Genomic DNA, 16,931 nt, shown 5'->3' with positions numbered 1-16,931 from the left:
TTCACTTAACATTTTAAAATAATACACTTTTTACTATATTTTTAATAAAAGTAGCCTTGACATGCATGAGACAACTTTCAAATGATTATTATTATTTTTTATTATTTAACAAAAGTGTGTATGATGTGTATGTGTATAATGATGTCACATGCATGTCATCTGGCAGTGAGGAAAACTCATCTCAAGGTTAAAAATTCACACCCTGTTGCTGTCCAGTCAGAAACAGAACCACAGAGTGACCAAGGGGGATCAGGGGGCCCGGGGGCCTGCAGAGTAATGACACTGACCCACATTAAGGGTTTCTGTCAGAGACACATCCATCATCAGGACAGCAGTGTCACCTTCTCTGTGCCTCAGGACACCATCTGATCACTGCTGATATTTCCATGGCCATCACACTTTAGGCTATTGTAGAGTTCAATCATCATGAACAAAAAAAGTGTCTAAATTTAGGCAGTACTTGAGGCCTTTTATTCATACGTACTGACTGTAACTCTAAGTATAAATAATAGCTTGCCAGGATTTGGAAATTACATACTTATATTAAAATGATAAAACAAACAAACACAAATTAAAATCAAAATATAATTATACAAGAAATCTAAAAAAGGTGCTGTTATTTTCATTAAAACTAAAATTACATGAACTAGAAAGAATACATTACAACAAATTTATTTAAAGATTTTTTTACATGATGATGATGATGATGATGCATTTAAAAGGAAAGCTTGTACTTTGTTTTGAAAAAATTCATGCACATACATCAACATTGTCATAATGATCTGTTTACAGAGATCTACAAGAATAAACTGCAGTTTATTTCATGTCAGACCAGTAGTTGTCCGTGGCACAGTGACCAGGGTTGCCAGGTCTGTGGGTTTTCCATGGGATTAGGCTACTTTTAGCCAACTGCTGTGGTTTTTTTTAGTTCGTGAGCTAAAGTTTTGACATATTGCATTAATTAATAGGGATGTAACGATTCACCTGACTACCGATTCGATACGATTTACGATACCATTCTCATAATTCACGTCTTATCGTATACATATTTTTGGACTAGTTTTGATTGGTCATTGGGCAAGTTTTGTTTCAAAATCTGGCAACCCTGACTGTCACTTTGTATGTTTGCTGATGTTTGGTTTTCAAGTACTTGCAAATGCTTATAGACATGCTTTTTATTATCACAGATTATACCAATGTGATGATATCACTTTTGACCTGCCCATTATTTCCCATGCATTACAGTCCTCCATAACACTGTGGTAGTATAAACGACTGGCCGGAAATGAGTTTTCTGTCTTTATATAAAAATGATTCCCTTAAAATTTAACCTACCAGAACAAAATATTCTTTCATTTGTTTTAGTGAAACAGAAATACTGAAATTCAAATGGCACAATATTTAATTATAAAACATACTCCAATAGCCACTATTTAGATTTACACAAACACTTGTGTACAATAGAATATAAAAAAATAAATAAATATTGCTATTAAATCATAAAGAAACTGCAAAAAACTGGTTGAAATGCATCTGAAATTAAGTAAAAAAAGAAACTTTATTAAATATAATTTTAATAAATTCAATTTACATTAAAATGTTTTTTACTTACAGTGTACTGTGCATCTTATGTCTGAGAATATTTAATCTTTAATATGTACAGGTTTCTCTTCAAGATATCTGAATAATACAAGGCAAACACCATCAGAGGAACATAAAGATCTGTGTGATATCAGGCTCACGTTTGAGCAGTGAAGGCACCAGCGCACATACAAAACAGCACATTTGTGATAAAGCAACCAATTCAGCAAATCTGGAGATTGTGATTCAAACAAGAATCCAGTTAATAAACAGACTGTAAATGTCAGCGAGTGAGACTTCAGGAAACTGCAGGCTTTCCGTCTCTATAAGAATGCTATCGCTTTAGTCAACTCCAGATGAAGAATATGAACTAGTCAGGTTTGCCTTGAGTGTAAAGGTTCAGTCCAGGCAGTCATTGACCGCGGTCAGTCTAAATCAATAATCAATTAAAAACTTCAGTTTTCTGCTGAACTTATTGTACGAGTGCTTGTAATTAATGTAATCTAGCCGTTCCCATGCCATCTAATGATTCAGAAGTTAAATCATTTCCGAGAGCGCAAGCATAATGGAAGCTTTCATTATTTTCCTCTCACTGTTGACTGAACTCTATAGACCTAAAAGCCGATTGCATGCTGGGAGCCAAGTTTCTCATTAGAGCATCTCCATTACAAGAGAATGAAAACAAGCGCTGAAGGAAATACTGGTGCTTTAAAAGAACAGTGTGAAAGTTTTAGGCAATCTTAGGTCTGCACTTCAGTTGTGGAAATGAAGAGCCGCTGTTGCGGACAGAAAATGATAAGTTCATACAGATTTGAATTTTATTTTTGCAGCATTTTCTAAACTGTATCCAACACAGCATTGCCATTTTAAAGACAGTGTCAAAAAGTGTTTGGTAAATTACTACAAAAAAATAAAAGTAAATAATTACACATGTATGTAAATTACTTTTCTAATTACTTTGTTGGAAAAGTAACTCAAGTTACTGAATTACTTGACTGAATATGAATCCATAAAGATCTCAATGCATAGACAACAGAAATTAAACTCAGAAGTTGGTCTTTTAAAATGACATTTTAGTTTTGTTTTTAAAAATGAACACAATTTAAACAATATATGAAAGAAACACAAAGGTTTTCAAAGTAATGACACTATTTCATACATACCACATACTGGCCCAAACGTATATCGTTTCTTAAGCAAGTGCAATTGTCGACAAATAAAAGCTTCTTAAATTGACAAATATTATTAATTTGTGAATTTCATAAATAAATATAATTCTAAACTAATGAAGCACCTCACATTGCCACATGCCGCCACAAAATTAGTGGCTACTCAGGTGATAACGTGAGCTGTGCTACCAAAGGAGGAGACAAAGCCACAACGTCAAAGAAAATAAAACGTAATTTTTCTCCACCGCAAACACTTATTACTCAGGCAGACGTAAACAAAATAATATCTAGATATATAGTTGAGGACATGCTGCTGTCGTCTCTCATATTGTCCCACAACAACATTAAAATAGTGTAGATTAGGGTACAATGTTTTATATTTATTTCATAGTCATTTGCCAAATTAAGACTTTTAAGTAATGCAATAGTTACTTTCCCTGGTAATTAGCTACTTTTATAATTATTGAACACAGTTTACACTAATACGTTTTAGTTTTAAAATAGCATTTTAGAATGAAAACGATCCACATGCACGCTAGTGTTTCATCTACCATTTCTGAACTGCTCTCCGTCCACACTATACCGCTGAAAACGCACATCACGTGACCACAAACACACACTGGTATGCGTTGCAGCGTATGTGCACATCTGAGCTCCAGGCAGTCAGCGGGTGCTTTGAGCATACCTCCCCAGGTAAGACCAGCACACGTCGGACAGTTCATCAAGGATCTACCGCTGGATGTTGATGTCATTAAAGTTGTTAAATGTGATATGTCTCTATCTAACGACTCTTCTGTCTTTTGAACCTATTACTTGTTCTCAGTTAACGTGTTTTGGCAATTTATGTGACCATGTGATTCCATACATTTGACTGATTGCTTGTCTTTATTTCCTATATTGTATAAACTTATTGTAGCCTATGTTATAGCCTGATATTCAGCAAAAGAGACGGGGTGTGTTTCGTGTTTTTCAATGAAAATGAAAGGAGGCAGATATGTTATAGGCTCTATTTTGTTATAAATATGCATACAGTAAAGATAACGGTTATATAAATATGTAGCGATGCCTCAAAATATTTGATGTCTGTTAAGTTAATATCAAAATGAAAATAGGCAGTTCATATTATGTTTTCATTTTATTGTTATCATAGTAAAACAGTGTAGCCAGAGTGATGCGCATGAGGTTATAAAGTACACTGTTCCCTTTGAAGATTTACCAGACGTGTCGTCGGGAGTTTGTTTTCCATATCAAACTTGTGAAGTCTGAACTTACAAGGACTTTTTTCATCTCCATTTGCAGATGTCTAGCATTAGCATTGGAGTATTTTAAAATCAAATCAGCCTCTTCAGTGTTCCGAAACGCTCCATTTCCGGGGCTTGAAAACGGGGTAGTGTGGACTTAAGGTGTAACCATAGCAAAACTTATGCGTTTTAAAACTAAAACATATCAGTGTAAACGGGGCCTCAGTTACTATTTGTGAGAGTTAGTAACTACTTACTCCTTTAAAGGAATGTGCCCAACAGTGGTAACACTTTGAGTTACCATCATGTATGAACTGTGCTATACGAATAAACTTTGCCTGATAAAAGTGAACGATAAATGTTCTTTGGTTGAAAAACAGAATTATTCAGCAAATTTTTTTTACTGTGCTCCAGTAACGAAACGTGATTTATACAAAACTGTTGAATTCACGTAGTACTTAAGGCAACTACATTAAAAGTGTAATTAAATGATCTAAAAATATAAAAGTAATCCCTTACTTTACTTTTCCAGAGAAAGAAAAACCATTTAATTACAGTAACTTGCAGAGATGGCAAAAGTACACACATCCTTTACTCAAGTAAAGTACAGATACTCATGTTTAAAACTACTCTTGTAAATGTTGAAGTACTCACAAAACTTTTGTAAAGAAGTACAGCCTCAGTAATTTACTTAAGTAAAAAGTATCTAATTTCCCCAACAGTCCAAAGACATGCAGTTTGGGTGAATAGATAAACTAAATTGGCTGTAGTGTATAAGTGCTTATGAGAATGTGAGAGTGTATGGGTGTTTCCCAGTACTGGGTTGTGGTTGGAAGGGCTTCCAATGTGTAAAACATATGCTGGAATAATTGGCGGTTCATTCTGCTTTGGTGGAAAAAATCACAATGCATTAAGTGTTCATAAAGGATTTGTTTGTTTTAGTACTAAATTGTACAAATCTTTACAAAAAAAGCACTTTTTTTTTTCACGGTATTAGATTGAAAGACCAGAGAAACTCCATGCGGTATGATGGGAAGTGGACAAAAGACTCAAACTGTAAGCATTTAAAAAGCAGATTTTTCTCTCTTGTTTACCTGTGATCCGATCGAGCAAAATGTGTCCTATTACTGTGTAAAACAAGACAACAGTCATGTTAAATTCGCAGACTCCCTCGGTCTCATCGGTAGTCATCCTTCCCTTTCTCATTGTAATCTTCATAAACTAGCCTACATACCCTAAGGTGCTTGACATGCCTTGGTTAAAAAGCTGTGCACTGCCGCACACAGGCACCCAATGACAAAAAAATAGATTGATTGCATCAAAAAGGCAGTCAAATTGCACAATAACAAGAAATAATCAACACAATCTCACAGCAATTCATAACTTTTTGATTTAGTGGCTAATTCGTATAATTCGCATACAATCTAATTCATACAATTTAGTACGATTTGCTCATCCCCCAATGACGGTTGGGTTTAGGGGTGGGGTTAGGTGCCACGCCTCCTTTTTAAAATCGTATAATTTCGTACGACTAAACTCTTACGAATTAGCCACTAAACTGACAAAACGTAAAATACTTACGTTTCCTCATGAGATCAGGCTGGAAATAATATAGATCGCACCACCAAACACATGAAAACGAAAGTAACGACCGTGTTTTCAAAAACGTAAGAAGTAAAAGTAAAAAGATGTCAAAAAATAAATAGTGGAGTAAAGTACTGATACCAGAAAAATCTACTTAAGTACAGTATTGAAGCATTTGTACTTAGTTACCTCCCATCTCTAGTAACACGCTATAATCACACTCAACACTGTCTGTAATCATAAGTAACTGCATTCAGAGAGAGAAAGAGCAGCATGAAGGGTGAAGTAAGGTTAAGTTCTGTTGGCACACACGAGGAGAGCTGAAGCTCAGCCACATTAAGAAAAAAGCAATGCCTCTCAAAATCTTTGAGCCTTGGGACACATCAAACTGCTGCCCGGTTAATGTCCTATTAATGCTGAAGCAAGTCAAATTTACAACCTTTTTCGTTTCATATTACAGCAGCTGCGAACAGACTGAGCAGGAAGGTGTTTTGACTCACCAACTTATCAGCCAATCGAATGTTACCAAACAAACACCATGTAGCTTTACTCCAATTTAATTACAGGAGATCTGGCTGTCTCATTATCACATTGTCGTCTCCTTCCCGCCGATATGTTTTAATTACACGCTCCATGTGGCCCCTCAGGAGGGACCGGCTGGCGTAAAAATAATACAATGGAGACAACAAACAAAACCAAGCATAGTGGTATAAAGAGACACAGTTGGTTGCCTCAACGCTTGTCTGAGAGGAATATGAACTCTCTGGACGTCACACAGAGATCTCACACTTGCATAAAGAACCACCACTGTTACTTCAGTTCTAGAACCTCAAATAACAACCGCAAGGACTGGAGCCAGAACAACAAGACACACAATGTGGGATTAATGACATGGAAACTATGACTGACCCTTTTTGATGGACGACTTACACAATTATGCAAGTAATTCAGGAAATGTGCATATGCATCATTCTGGTTTACATAAACAGCAAAGGGGGAAAAAAGGATCACTTAAAAATCTATGTATTTACTGGATTTATTTTGTATGGATTTGAGTCAATATTGACATTTACTGTATGTTGCAATGATCAGGGGGGTATTCCAGAAAGCAGGTTATGTGACATACCTGGCTAAGTTTGAGAGTAAGTAGATAACCTCACCTTTGGTTCTAAAATCAGAGGTAACTTCTGGGGTATGTTAAGCAGCCATAGCATCTCCGGAGCAGATCTTCAGGGAGTAAACTGCTATGTTCCAGAGTTTGTCTATTTCAGAGAGTTTACTGAGCATTGCGTACTCTTTTGATGAGAATATTTATGGACATAGAAGCACAGATGTAAAAGTTTTTTCGTTGTAAGAGGGTTATAAGTGCATAGTTCTTTTCATAACCAGATGTATATTTGAATGAACGTTGTCATTTTTCAAAAGAATCGTTAATGTATTTAACAAACCTTTTGAAATCAAACGTGACAAACTGCGGGTCTGTCATTCAGTGCAGCTCTTTGTATTCGCGTCAGGGCATTTTAGGCAACTGTACAAAGTGGCAATAGCGTGTAGGACCATCTGTACAGTATGCCTTGCACTGAACCGTTTTATACACTTTTGTACAGTTCCTTGCTCATAAACCACTGCGTATCATTACACAGATGATTCAGAGCGCGGCGTAGTGGACAGTGCATCATTAAGGAACAATGGAGCGCACAGCAGAGCAAGTTCGAATTTCACATAGAGATTTTGTGTTTTTCTCTCTCTTTTTGCACCCCTCACATTTTTCTGTAACTTATATATAATAATAAGTGGCAGCTTTGTCTTTTGTAGGAAAATATATCCATATTTTAAGATGTAGGACGTCGTTCATATGTATAAATCTATTCACGCACACACATACTTGATACATTTTTTTTAATCTAATTTTTTCAGGGTTTCCAAATGCTACAACTTAATTTTCTATACTTAATCTTTTGGCCTTTCAACTATAAAACTTGTTACTGCTTCCACTTACTAGCTCATAAGTGATGATGACTCCACCTCATCACTATGTTGAGGCTAAATGGCTAATTTTCAGGGAGTAATGATTCAAGTGTATAATACAAATATAGTTTAAAAAAAACATTGTGTTGCTTTACACGGTGTTTCTTTTTATTATATTTGTATAATAATAAATAAATAAATAAATAAATAATGAAATAAAATGAATGATTTTTTTCCACTGCTTTATACACACACACACCTTTCAACGTGTAACACATTTACATTTCTGTTCATGTGAATGTATATATATCTTTGAAGATGGACCTTATACAGCTACTTTAGAATTTAAATATCTATCTATATCTATATATCTAATTGTGTCATATTATCTAATTGTGTCATATAATGAATTTACATTTGATTTAAAGTGGATTTTTATACTATTTGTGACGCCAGAGTTGTGTAATAAATGATAGATGACAAGATAAATACAGCAATTCCATATACCCAATATAAATTACCGTATATGCAATGTCATTTAAATCACTTAAGATAGATAAATCACCAGTAGATTCCAGAAAAACTGTACATGGTAAGATTGCTCTCAGTGACGAACAAGAATAATGAATGCCCAGTGACACTCTGAAAACACAAATGTGACAAATTTTAGAATATATTTCTGAATAAATGAATCCAAAGTAGGGCTGGGCGATATTGCAAAAAAAAAAAAAAAATGATAACAATATCATGTTTCATTTCATTCGATATCGATAATTATTATCCTAAACATTTAGGAATATTAGGATTTTTTTTTTTATTTTATCCACTTTATTTGAATTTACCAACATTACTAAGGCAAATAGTTTTAATAGTAAAAACCAAAAATATTTAAACAAAACATATGGTATTTTATAAATATATGGCAATGGTAAAGCGTAAATACTGACCAATCAAAGAAAAACCTGTAAGGTGTGAATAATAATTATACAGCAAACGTGAAAACAACACAAATTATGATAATCAAATCTGAGCTTTCAAGTAAAGGAACCGACCATCATTACTCAAATACCCAATGCAACATTACAAATTGTGAAGTTGATTGACTATATTACCTCTATGCCAAACAATCTTTCAGATGGGGGGCTAGTGGCTGGGATGCGCAAGAAAAAAAACCAAATATCCACTCTGGCAACATCCTTATGCCCTTTTTTATTTACAATCTCCTCACTCTTGCTATACGGCACTCATTTACGCATGTGTTGTTATTCTGACCTGAAGTGAAAATCGCGTGTTCGGGGATTCCTTGACTATTTAGAATGGACTTTGCGCTCACGCACCCCTCGCGTTTCTCGTAACTAGGTTACCAGCAACCATTTTCTCAGAGGATGACAAACGAACAAATCATTGTTGCAGGCTTACAGTGGTATAAGATTTTCTTGTGAATAATTGATGGAAATCTATCACAATATACGGTACCATCACAATATTGACCTAGGCTGCAAAAAAGGTTAACAAAATAAATAAATTAATGTTTGACATCATTCATTCATTTTCTTTTCTGCTTAGTCCCTTTATTAATCAGGGGTCGCAACAGTGGAATGAACCGCCAACTTATCCAACACTTGTCCGCAGCAGACACCCTTTCAGCTGCAACCCATCACTGGGAAACACCCATACACACTAATTCACACACATACACTACGGACAATTTAGCCGACCCAATTCATCTATACCACATGTCTTTGGACTTGTGGGGGAAACCGGAGCACCCGGAGGAAACCCACGTGAACACGGGGAGAACATGCCTACTCCACACAGAAATGCCAACTGACCATTCCGGGGCTCGGACCAGCAACCTTCTTGCTGTGAGGTGATTGTGCTACCCACTGTACCATCGTGCGTCCCAAATAAAGTTTGTGAATAGCTTTATTGGATATTTGATTAAATTATAAAAATGTTTGACGTATCCATGATAACCAAATCAAGCATATTCATTATAACGTCATATTGGATTATTGAATATTGGCATGTCTAACAGCAACAGCAGTTTAGTCCCCCTCCATGAGTGATAAATGACATTTAAAATGTTCAATATTTTTATAAAATGTCAAATTTGCATATCTAAACATCATTCTCAAGAGTTTGGCAGTGTCAGGATTTCCAACAGTATATTTCTCTTCAGCATATTTTCTTTTTTTTTTTTAATCAACAAAACAAGAATTTAGCTGTGAGTACATCAGAGGCTTTACTAAGCAAAACTACAATATACATTTCCAGTATACATCTTTTGCCCCACCGAACAGTCTTGGATATTCTGTAACATTGCTTAGCTTTAAATCTGACAGTGAAAGAGTGTACCGTCACTTGCCTTTCAGCGTTCAGTGATTTAACACTGAAGTAATCCCAAACCTGGAGAATATCAGTCTAAATCTCCTGAGCAGAAGCGAGAGTTGAAAGCTCCTCACAGCAGCCGCGGGCCACAACACACCTTTACTGTTTGATTCAGACTCTTATCATCTTTTTATACCTCCCACAGTGAGATGGCACTTTCCAAATCTCAATATCTTCAACAGCAGCTATTTCATTTCAAACCCTGGGATTCATCTGACCACGGTTACATGATAAAAAATAATATCATCAGTCAACTGCACATTAAACACAGAGGTTAAACAAAGGCCACAAAAAGAAAATCGGTCATACGTAATTGTTTGAGAAACAAATGCAAACCCGGGTTTAAAAAAAGAATAAGAAGGATGCAGTGAAGTGTTCTTTTTCTTTTGCTCATAAATTCTGGTAAAACTTTTGCATTAAAAGTCCAGGACTAATGTGCACTAGGGAAGATGTGCTGTGCCAATGAAACACTCAGGATGGGAAAGTTTATTGACTATAGTTGAGGGACAATCTGCACAGATGTAAAGAGTTTATGATGTGTTAAACAGCAGTACAGCAGCAGCGACAATCTCAAGTGATATAAAACATCTTGGAGGATCTCATGGATGCTGCCAAACTAGGCAGAATATACATCTCAGGTGGCATACAGTGTGTGTCATTGCAAAGCACTTGACCAATGAATTTATTTGATTATTTTAAGTTTATGTACAGGGGAAATGCAAGCTTAATCTTAAAAACAAATTGCTTAGTTAAAAGAATTAAATTAGTGCTGTCAAACAATTAATCACATCCAAGATAATGTTTGTAATTACATAATAACAACGTGTTTACGGTGTATATTTTATACATCTATGCATAATTAAACAAACATTCTGTATATAAAATATAAATACATTTACAAACACAGTTGAGGTTAGAATTATTAGCCCCCCTGAATTATTAGCCCCGTTTATTTTTTTCCTCAATTTCTGTTTAACGGAGAGCAGATTTTTTTTCAACACATTTCTAAACATAATAGTTTTAATAACTCATTTCTAATAACTGATTTATTTTATCTTTGCCATGATGACAGTAAATAATATTTGACTAGATATTTTTCAAGACACTTCTATACAGCTTAAAGTGACATTTAAAACCTTAACTATGTTAATTAGGTTACTAGGCAGGTTAGGGTAATTAGGTAAGTTATTGTATAATGATGATGTGTTCTGTAGACTTTTGAAAAAATATATAGCTTAAAGGGGCTAATATTTTGTCCTTAAAATTGGGTTTATTCAAAAAGGTAATGATTTGCACTCATCAAGTGACTGCTTCGTACCGTTTTTCTTTTTACATTCCTCGGGTGACTTAAAAACACAAATGTTTCGGCACAATGCCTTCCTCACTGTGAAGGAAGCGAAACGCTTGTGTTTTTAAATCACACGAGGAATGTAAAGAAATAAATTAAAAATTAAAAAATAAAAACGGAACGAAGCAATCACTTGATGAGTGCGAATCATTACCTTTTTGAATAATAGCACTGACAAGATTTACGCACCAATGTAGTTTCTTTAAAAACCGCAAGCAAGCTGGGCAAACTTCAGTACTCTACGCACTTAAAATTGTGTTTAAAAAATTTATAACTGCCTTTATTCTAGCCGAAATAAAACAAATAAGACTTTCTCCAGAAGAAAAAATATTATCAGACATACTGTGAAAATTTCCTTGCTCTGTTGAACATCATTTGTGAAATATTTTTAAAAAGAAAAAAAAAACAAAATTCAAAAAGGGGCTAATAATTCTGACTTCAACTGTGTATTATACATATGCATATATTATTAAGTGTATATTTACATTTTGTATAATCATGGTGGCGCAGTGGGTAGCACAATCGCCTCACAGCAAGAAGGTTGCTGGTTCGAGTCCCGGCTGGGTCAGTTGGCATTTCTGTGTGGAGTTTGCATGTTCTCCCCATGTTCGCGTGGGTTTCCTCCGGGTGCTCCAGTTTCCCCCACAGTCCATGTGAATATAATATATAGTGTATGTGTGTGAAAGCAAGAGTGTATGGGTGTTTCCCATTGTTGGGTTGCAGCTGGAAGGGCATCCGCTGTGTAAAACATATGCTTGATAAGTTGGCGGTTCATCCCGCTGTGGCGACCCCAGATTAATAAAGGGACTAATCCAAAAAGAAAATGAATGAATGATGAATAACAATATAGTACTTTGTATATAAATATAAATTAATGTGTATATCAATATACAGTACATGCAAATATATTTTGTAAATACGAACTTTTATGTTGGATGCCATTAATCATGATTAATTGTGTGACAGGATTATTAAAAATATGAACCAACCATAATATTCATCTAGATATGCATCATAATCCTTATGTAAATATGTGAATTATTTTGTGGAGTTAGATATTTTAGGTTTTGATTGTGTTATTTTATTGTTTGAGTGTTTTTTTTTAGACCATGTACATGCATAGTAAAGTTTAATAATACACTTTTCCCCTGTTAATTTAATGCATTTGATGTCAAGAGGTTTCTCATTCTCTCCAAGAGATTTAGGCTGCATTTACACTGCAGATCTTGATGGTCAACTCTGATTTTGTGACTGTATTCGATTTTTTTGATGACCAGCTTACTTCATCTTTTCAAAGGGACTTGTATCTAATTGTCTGCGTTTACACAGCAACGGCAAAGGTGCAATGACACAGAAAAAAAACAAAAACAAAAAAAAGAGTGGGCGCTGACTGACAGCTGATAATAAAAAAGCCCTCTTTTCTCCATTCCTGTATTTAATCTGTTCACAGGGTTTAATTTTTTAAAATTCTTTTTGACAAGTTGTTTTACTATTAGTGTATGACAGAAAAGTTCTCATTTTGCCATCTTGTTTTAATCTAGGCCTTTTTAAACCAGTAGGCATCTTAATCCTAATGTCCATGGCATGATTTATATCTCCTTTTTAGCTTTTTTTAGTCCTCGTGTATGTGATTTTAGGTTTGGGACTGTGCTGAAGTCTGTTCCGAAATGAAAGTGTCAGAGTTGACATCATACGCAACAGTTTTTAATGATGTGTGACTCGCATTGACAGGTGAAAATCCGATCTACCTGCTTACACTGCAGACACTGATCCGATTCATATCGGATAAATTTCCACACATGAACAAGGTCTGAGTCTGATTAGAGTAAATCGGAATTCATGTGATATTTTTCTGCATACACGTACATGGGCCATATCTATGACACATTTGAGAAAAAAATCTGAATTGAGTCACTTAAACCATGCAGTGTAAATGCAACCTTATAGTAAAAAAGCAATATCACAAACTAATAATTAAAAGTTGATTATTAAGACTGTATTATATTTATTGCCATTTTGTTTGAATTGACCATTATAAATATTAAATAGATACATAAATACACATACACATTTGAGGCAACTTTGATACATAGTTAACATTTTTGAGATTCAAGGTTGTTACTGAAAGCTCAAATATGTTTGCATGATACAAAAAAAAAAAAAAAAAAAAAAAGAAATCCTATAAAATGATCATGTCCCTCAGAACATCTGAAATAAACAGTTCAATATTTTTTGAAGCAGCAGAGTTTTGGGTCAATAGACTTTCAAAGAAGGCACAGATATAACTTAGGTTTTATTAGGAATATATTAATGTGTGTTCCAAAGATGAATGAATATATTGATATGAAACAACATGAGGGTATGATGGCAGAATATTCATTTTTGTTTGAACCAACCTCTACATTTTAATAATGTTCTTTTATAATATGATAATTAATATTAGAGCCAATAATAAGACACTTTAACCTCCCTTATTCAGAGAACGATATACAAAAAGTATATGTATAAAATGAAATTGACAAAAGCCTAGCCTAACGAAACATACTGCCAGTCTATTTTCTTATTAGTAGTGAAACATTAGTGTGCAATCAAAAGTTTCCCCACTGTGACCTCACAGGCGGCGTGCGATTGGCTGCGACTCAGCACTCATAAATCTGATTGGATGTCTGCGCTGTGGGGAGCAGCAGAGCAGCCATCCTGAAAAGTGCAGCTTCACAGATGGATTATTAAACATCAGTTTTTTTATGAGCTCGCTGCCAGCCTCTCTCCTTCTCGCCTCAGGAGATCATCAGCAATGGACGACATCTCAGATATGCTTGAAATCTAACACTGATTCACACTCCACAGAAACACACAGCGGAAACAATGGATAAAAAAGATTGTGAGCCAAACTCACGGCGTCCACAGCCTGGGGAAAGCGTCCCGCTCCTCCTGTGTGTATTCACTGAGTTTACGAGGAATCTCTCTGGGCTGTGGAAGCTCTTCGGTAAGGTTCTTCAAAATATCCTCAGGAAGGACCTAAAATGGCACACACACCGAGAACACACTGTATTTTTGCACAAATAATGTCATAACAAAAGATTCTACAAGACTATGTCTGATATACTCTGGCTATTTCAAATAGTAATGATTATTGAAAATTCACATCTGGCTTTGAGAATGTACTACTTTGATGTGACCAAACAAGACAGACAGACAGACAGACAGACAGAACAAATGATAGACAGATATAGAATGTACAATAGAACTAATTATAGATAAAACTAACAACATATCAAACGATGCATATATGATACAGAACAATATGTATAGAATGATTTACATTCACAATAACTAGAACAAATGATAAATAGGATGAATCGTATAGACCGAATGAATGATAGAACTAATGTTACAACTAACAATAGATAGGACAAATTATAAATACATAGAACTAATGATTTATAGAATAAATTATAAATGGATCGAATGATTGAAGGATAGAATGGTAAATTGAAGGAAAGAATGATAGACTGAACAAATGATTGATAGTGATTGATAGCATTTTAGAACCAACAATAGAATGAACGAATAAGAAAACAAATAATATATATATATATATATATATATATATATATATATATATATATATATATATATATATATATATATATATATATATATATATATATATATATATTTATTGGGGGCGCGGTGCAGCTGTTCAAACTGACACAAGGAGTCATGGTGCTAATTTATTTCTTTTAATGTCAGCAGTGAAAAACTGAACAATTATTTGAACTGCACAACTGTACAAGCTAAAAATTAACATTTATTTTTTATCTTTTTTTATCCACAAAGTGTGCAGCTTTTGTCACTGCAGTGTATCTTAAGGGCTTCTGGAAGAACATTTCAAGTACATTGATATTAGTATGCTTACTAAATAAAGTATACTTTTATACTTGACTTTTACTTAAAGTATACTTCTTTTCCCTAAGGGTGTATTTACTTACTTACCAAGATCAGTCTTGTACAGCCAGGGGGAATATTGCTGCTTTGACAGCTAAGTTGGGTCAAAGCTTCTTTTTTGTTTTTTTTACCATTTCTATTATTTGTTTTTATTTCTCTTATAATTGTTTCTTTTATTCCTGTTTATGTAAAGCACTTTAAATTGCCACTGTGTATAAAATGTGCTATATAAATAAACTTGCCTTGCTAGAGATGGTCAGGATTTTTGCAGTCAATACAGAGTACTGATTACTTGTCATGGTGATCGGCTGATACCAAGCACCGATTCTGATGCTTCAAGCTTTATAATGCACTGAGCACATTTTCCCTCTAAGTATGAACCTTAAGAGAAGATCTTGCCTAACCTAAGAGAAAAAAAATCAAGGATGCTGCAAATAATACCTTAAACACGTCTCTTATAACCATTTAGGTGTGAACGTGTCATGGCCAGCAGCTTTACAGAAAATAATTCATCCGTCCATTCATTTGACTACGGCTTAGTCCCTTATCAGGGGTTGCCACAGTGGAATGAACCGCCACAGAAAATAATATAACACAGACACAAACATTGTTATGAAAAATTACAAAGCATTTTGGAAACATTGCAAATGATGAAAGAAGAATTCAACATGTCTCAATCAAGAACAAGTTTGGAGCTCATGTTTGATGCACAAGAATTAAAATGGACACCTATAAATCTAATACTTTTTCACTAAAAGGAAACAGGCCGATAAACTGTTTATTGCAATAAGTATATTACAAGAAGTTATATTAGTAAATATTCATGTAAAAAAATAAATTAAGTTTTATTTATCTATTAATTCCAGCCAGCTTTTAGTGAACTTGCAATATTGTCAAAATAGAACTTTTAGTTCTTATATGTAAAAAGGCTTAAATACATGCAGGACCATTCATATATTTTGCTTGTAACTAATGACAGCATATATCTCAATGAGAGAGAGCGAGAGAGGGATTTGCACTCGCGTTATCTTTACTGCTCTATTCATTTAACATGACAAATGTAATGCTTAGACCATCCCTGTGCCTCTCACGATCTGTTAACTTGCACATTTACTCTCGTCACCATGATTTCTGGGTATTTTAACACATTTTTGGGGATCATTGGGCCGATCATGGGGGATCAATTTGCAGGAGACTCGCGGAGCTTCCGGGAGAGGTCATAAGGTTGGATGAGACACTAAATAGATTACTAAAAAATTTGAACGCTATCAAAATTACGGCAATTTTCCGAGAGAAAAAAACAAAACGGGAGGGCGACGGGAGATGTGTCAGATTTACGAGAGACTCCCAGGAAAAACGGGAGTGTTGGCAGGTATGCTCATGCCATCATGCATCATTTACCTGTGTTGGAGCTGCTATAGGCTATGCATAATATACAGGCGGGAGCGCATGTGCGTCTTCGGTCCTGTCAGATGTGGTGCGCGCACTCTATTTCCCATACAGCAGAGAGTGGCTATGTAGATTTAGATTCAGAGAGGAGAAATTTGTAATCGCGCGACCATGCAGAGACCGAAATCACATGCCGTAAATAAGACGTGTAATAAGGTGTGTAAATAGGATAATACATGCAGCTATTTTGCTTGTTTATTAAAAAAAATCTGGCACTATATATAAAATACAATTAATTTGAATTCAAGGGGG

General features: G+C 34.8%; 1 protein-coding gene across 1 annotated transcript in view; it reads right to left on the bottom strand.

Moving 5' to 3' along the window:
• The window catches only part of mrpl13 (mitochondrial ribosomal protein L13), a 42,236-nt gene that overhangs the window by 8,481 nt on the left and 16,824 nt on the right, over positions 1-16,931 (bottom strand). Inside the window, exon 6 of the mRNA XM_056476169.1 lies at positions 14,179-14,300. Within this exon, the coding sequence (XP_056332144.1) occupies positions 14,179-14,300 (122 nt within the window). The remainder of the gene's footprint in view (positions 1-14,178; positions 14,301-16,931) is intronic.

Source organism: Danio aesculapii, chromosome 16, assembly GCF_903798145.1.
Source record: "Danio aesculapii chromosome 16, fDanAes4.1, whole genome shotgun sequence".
Classification (NCBI taxonomy): Eukaryota; Metazoa; Chordata; class Actinopteri; order Cypriniformes; family Danionidae; genus Danio; species Danio aesculapii.
This window is presented reverse-complemented; position numbering and strand designations above follow the sequence as displayed.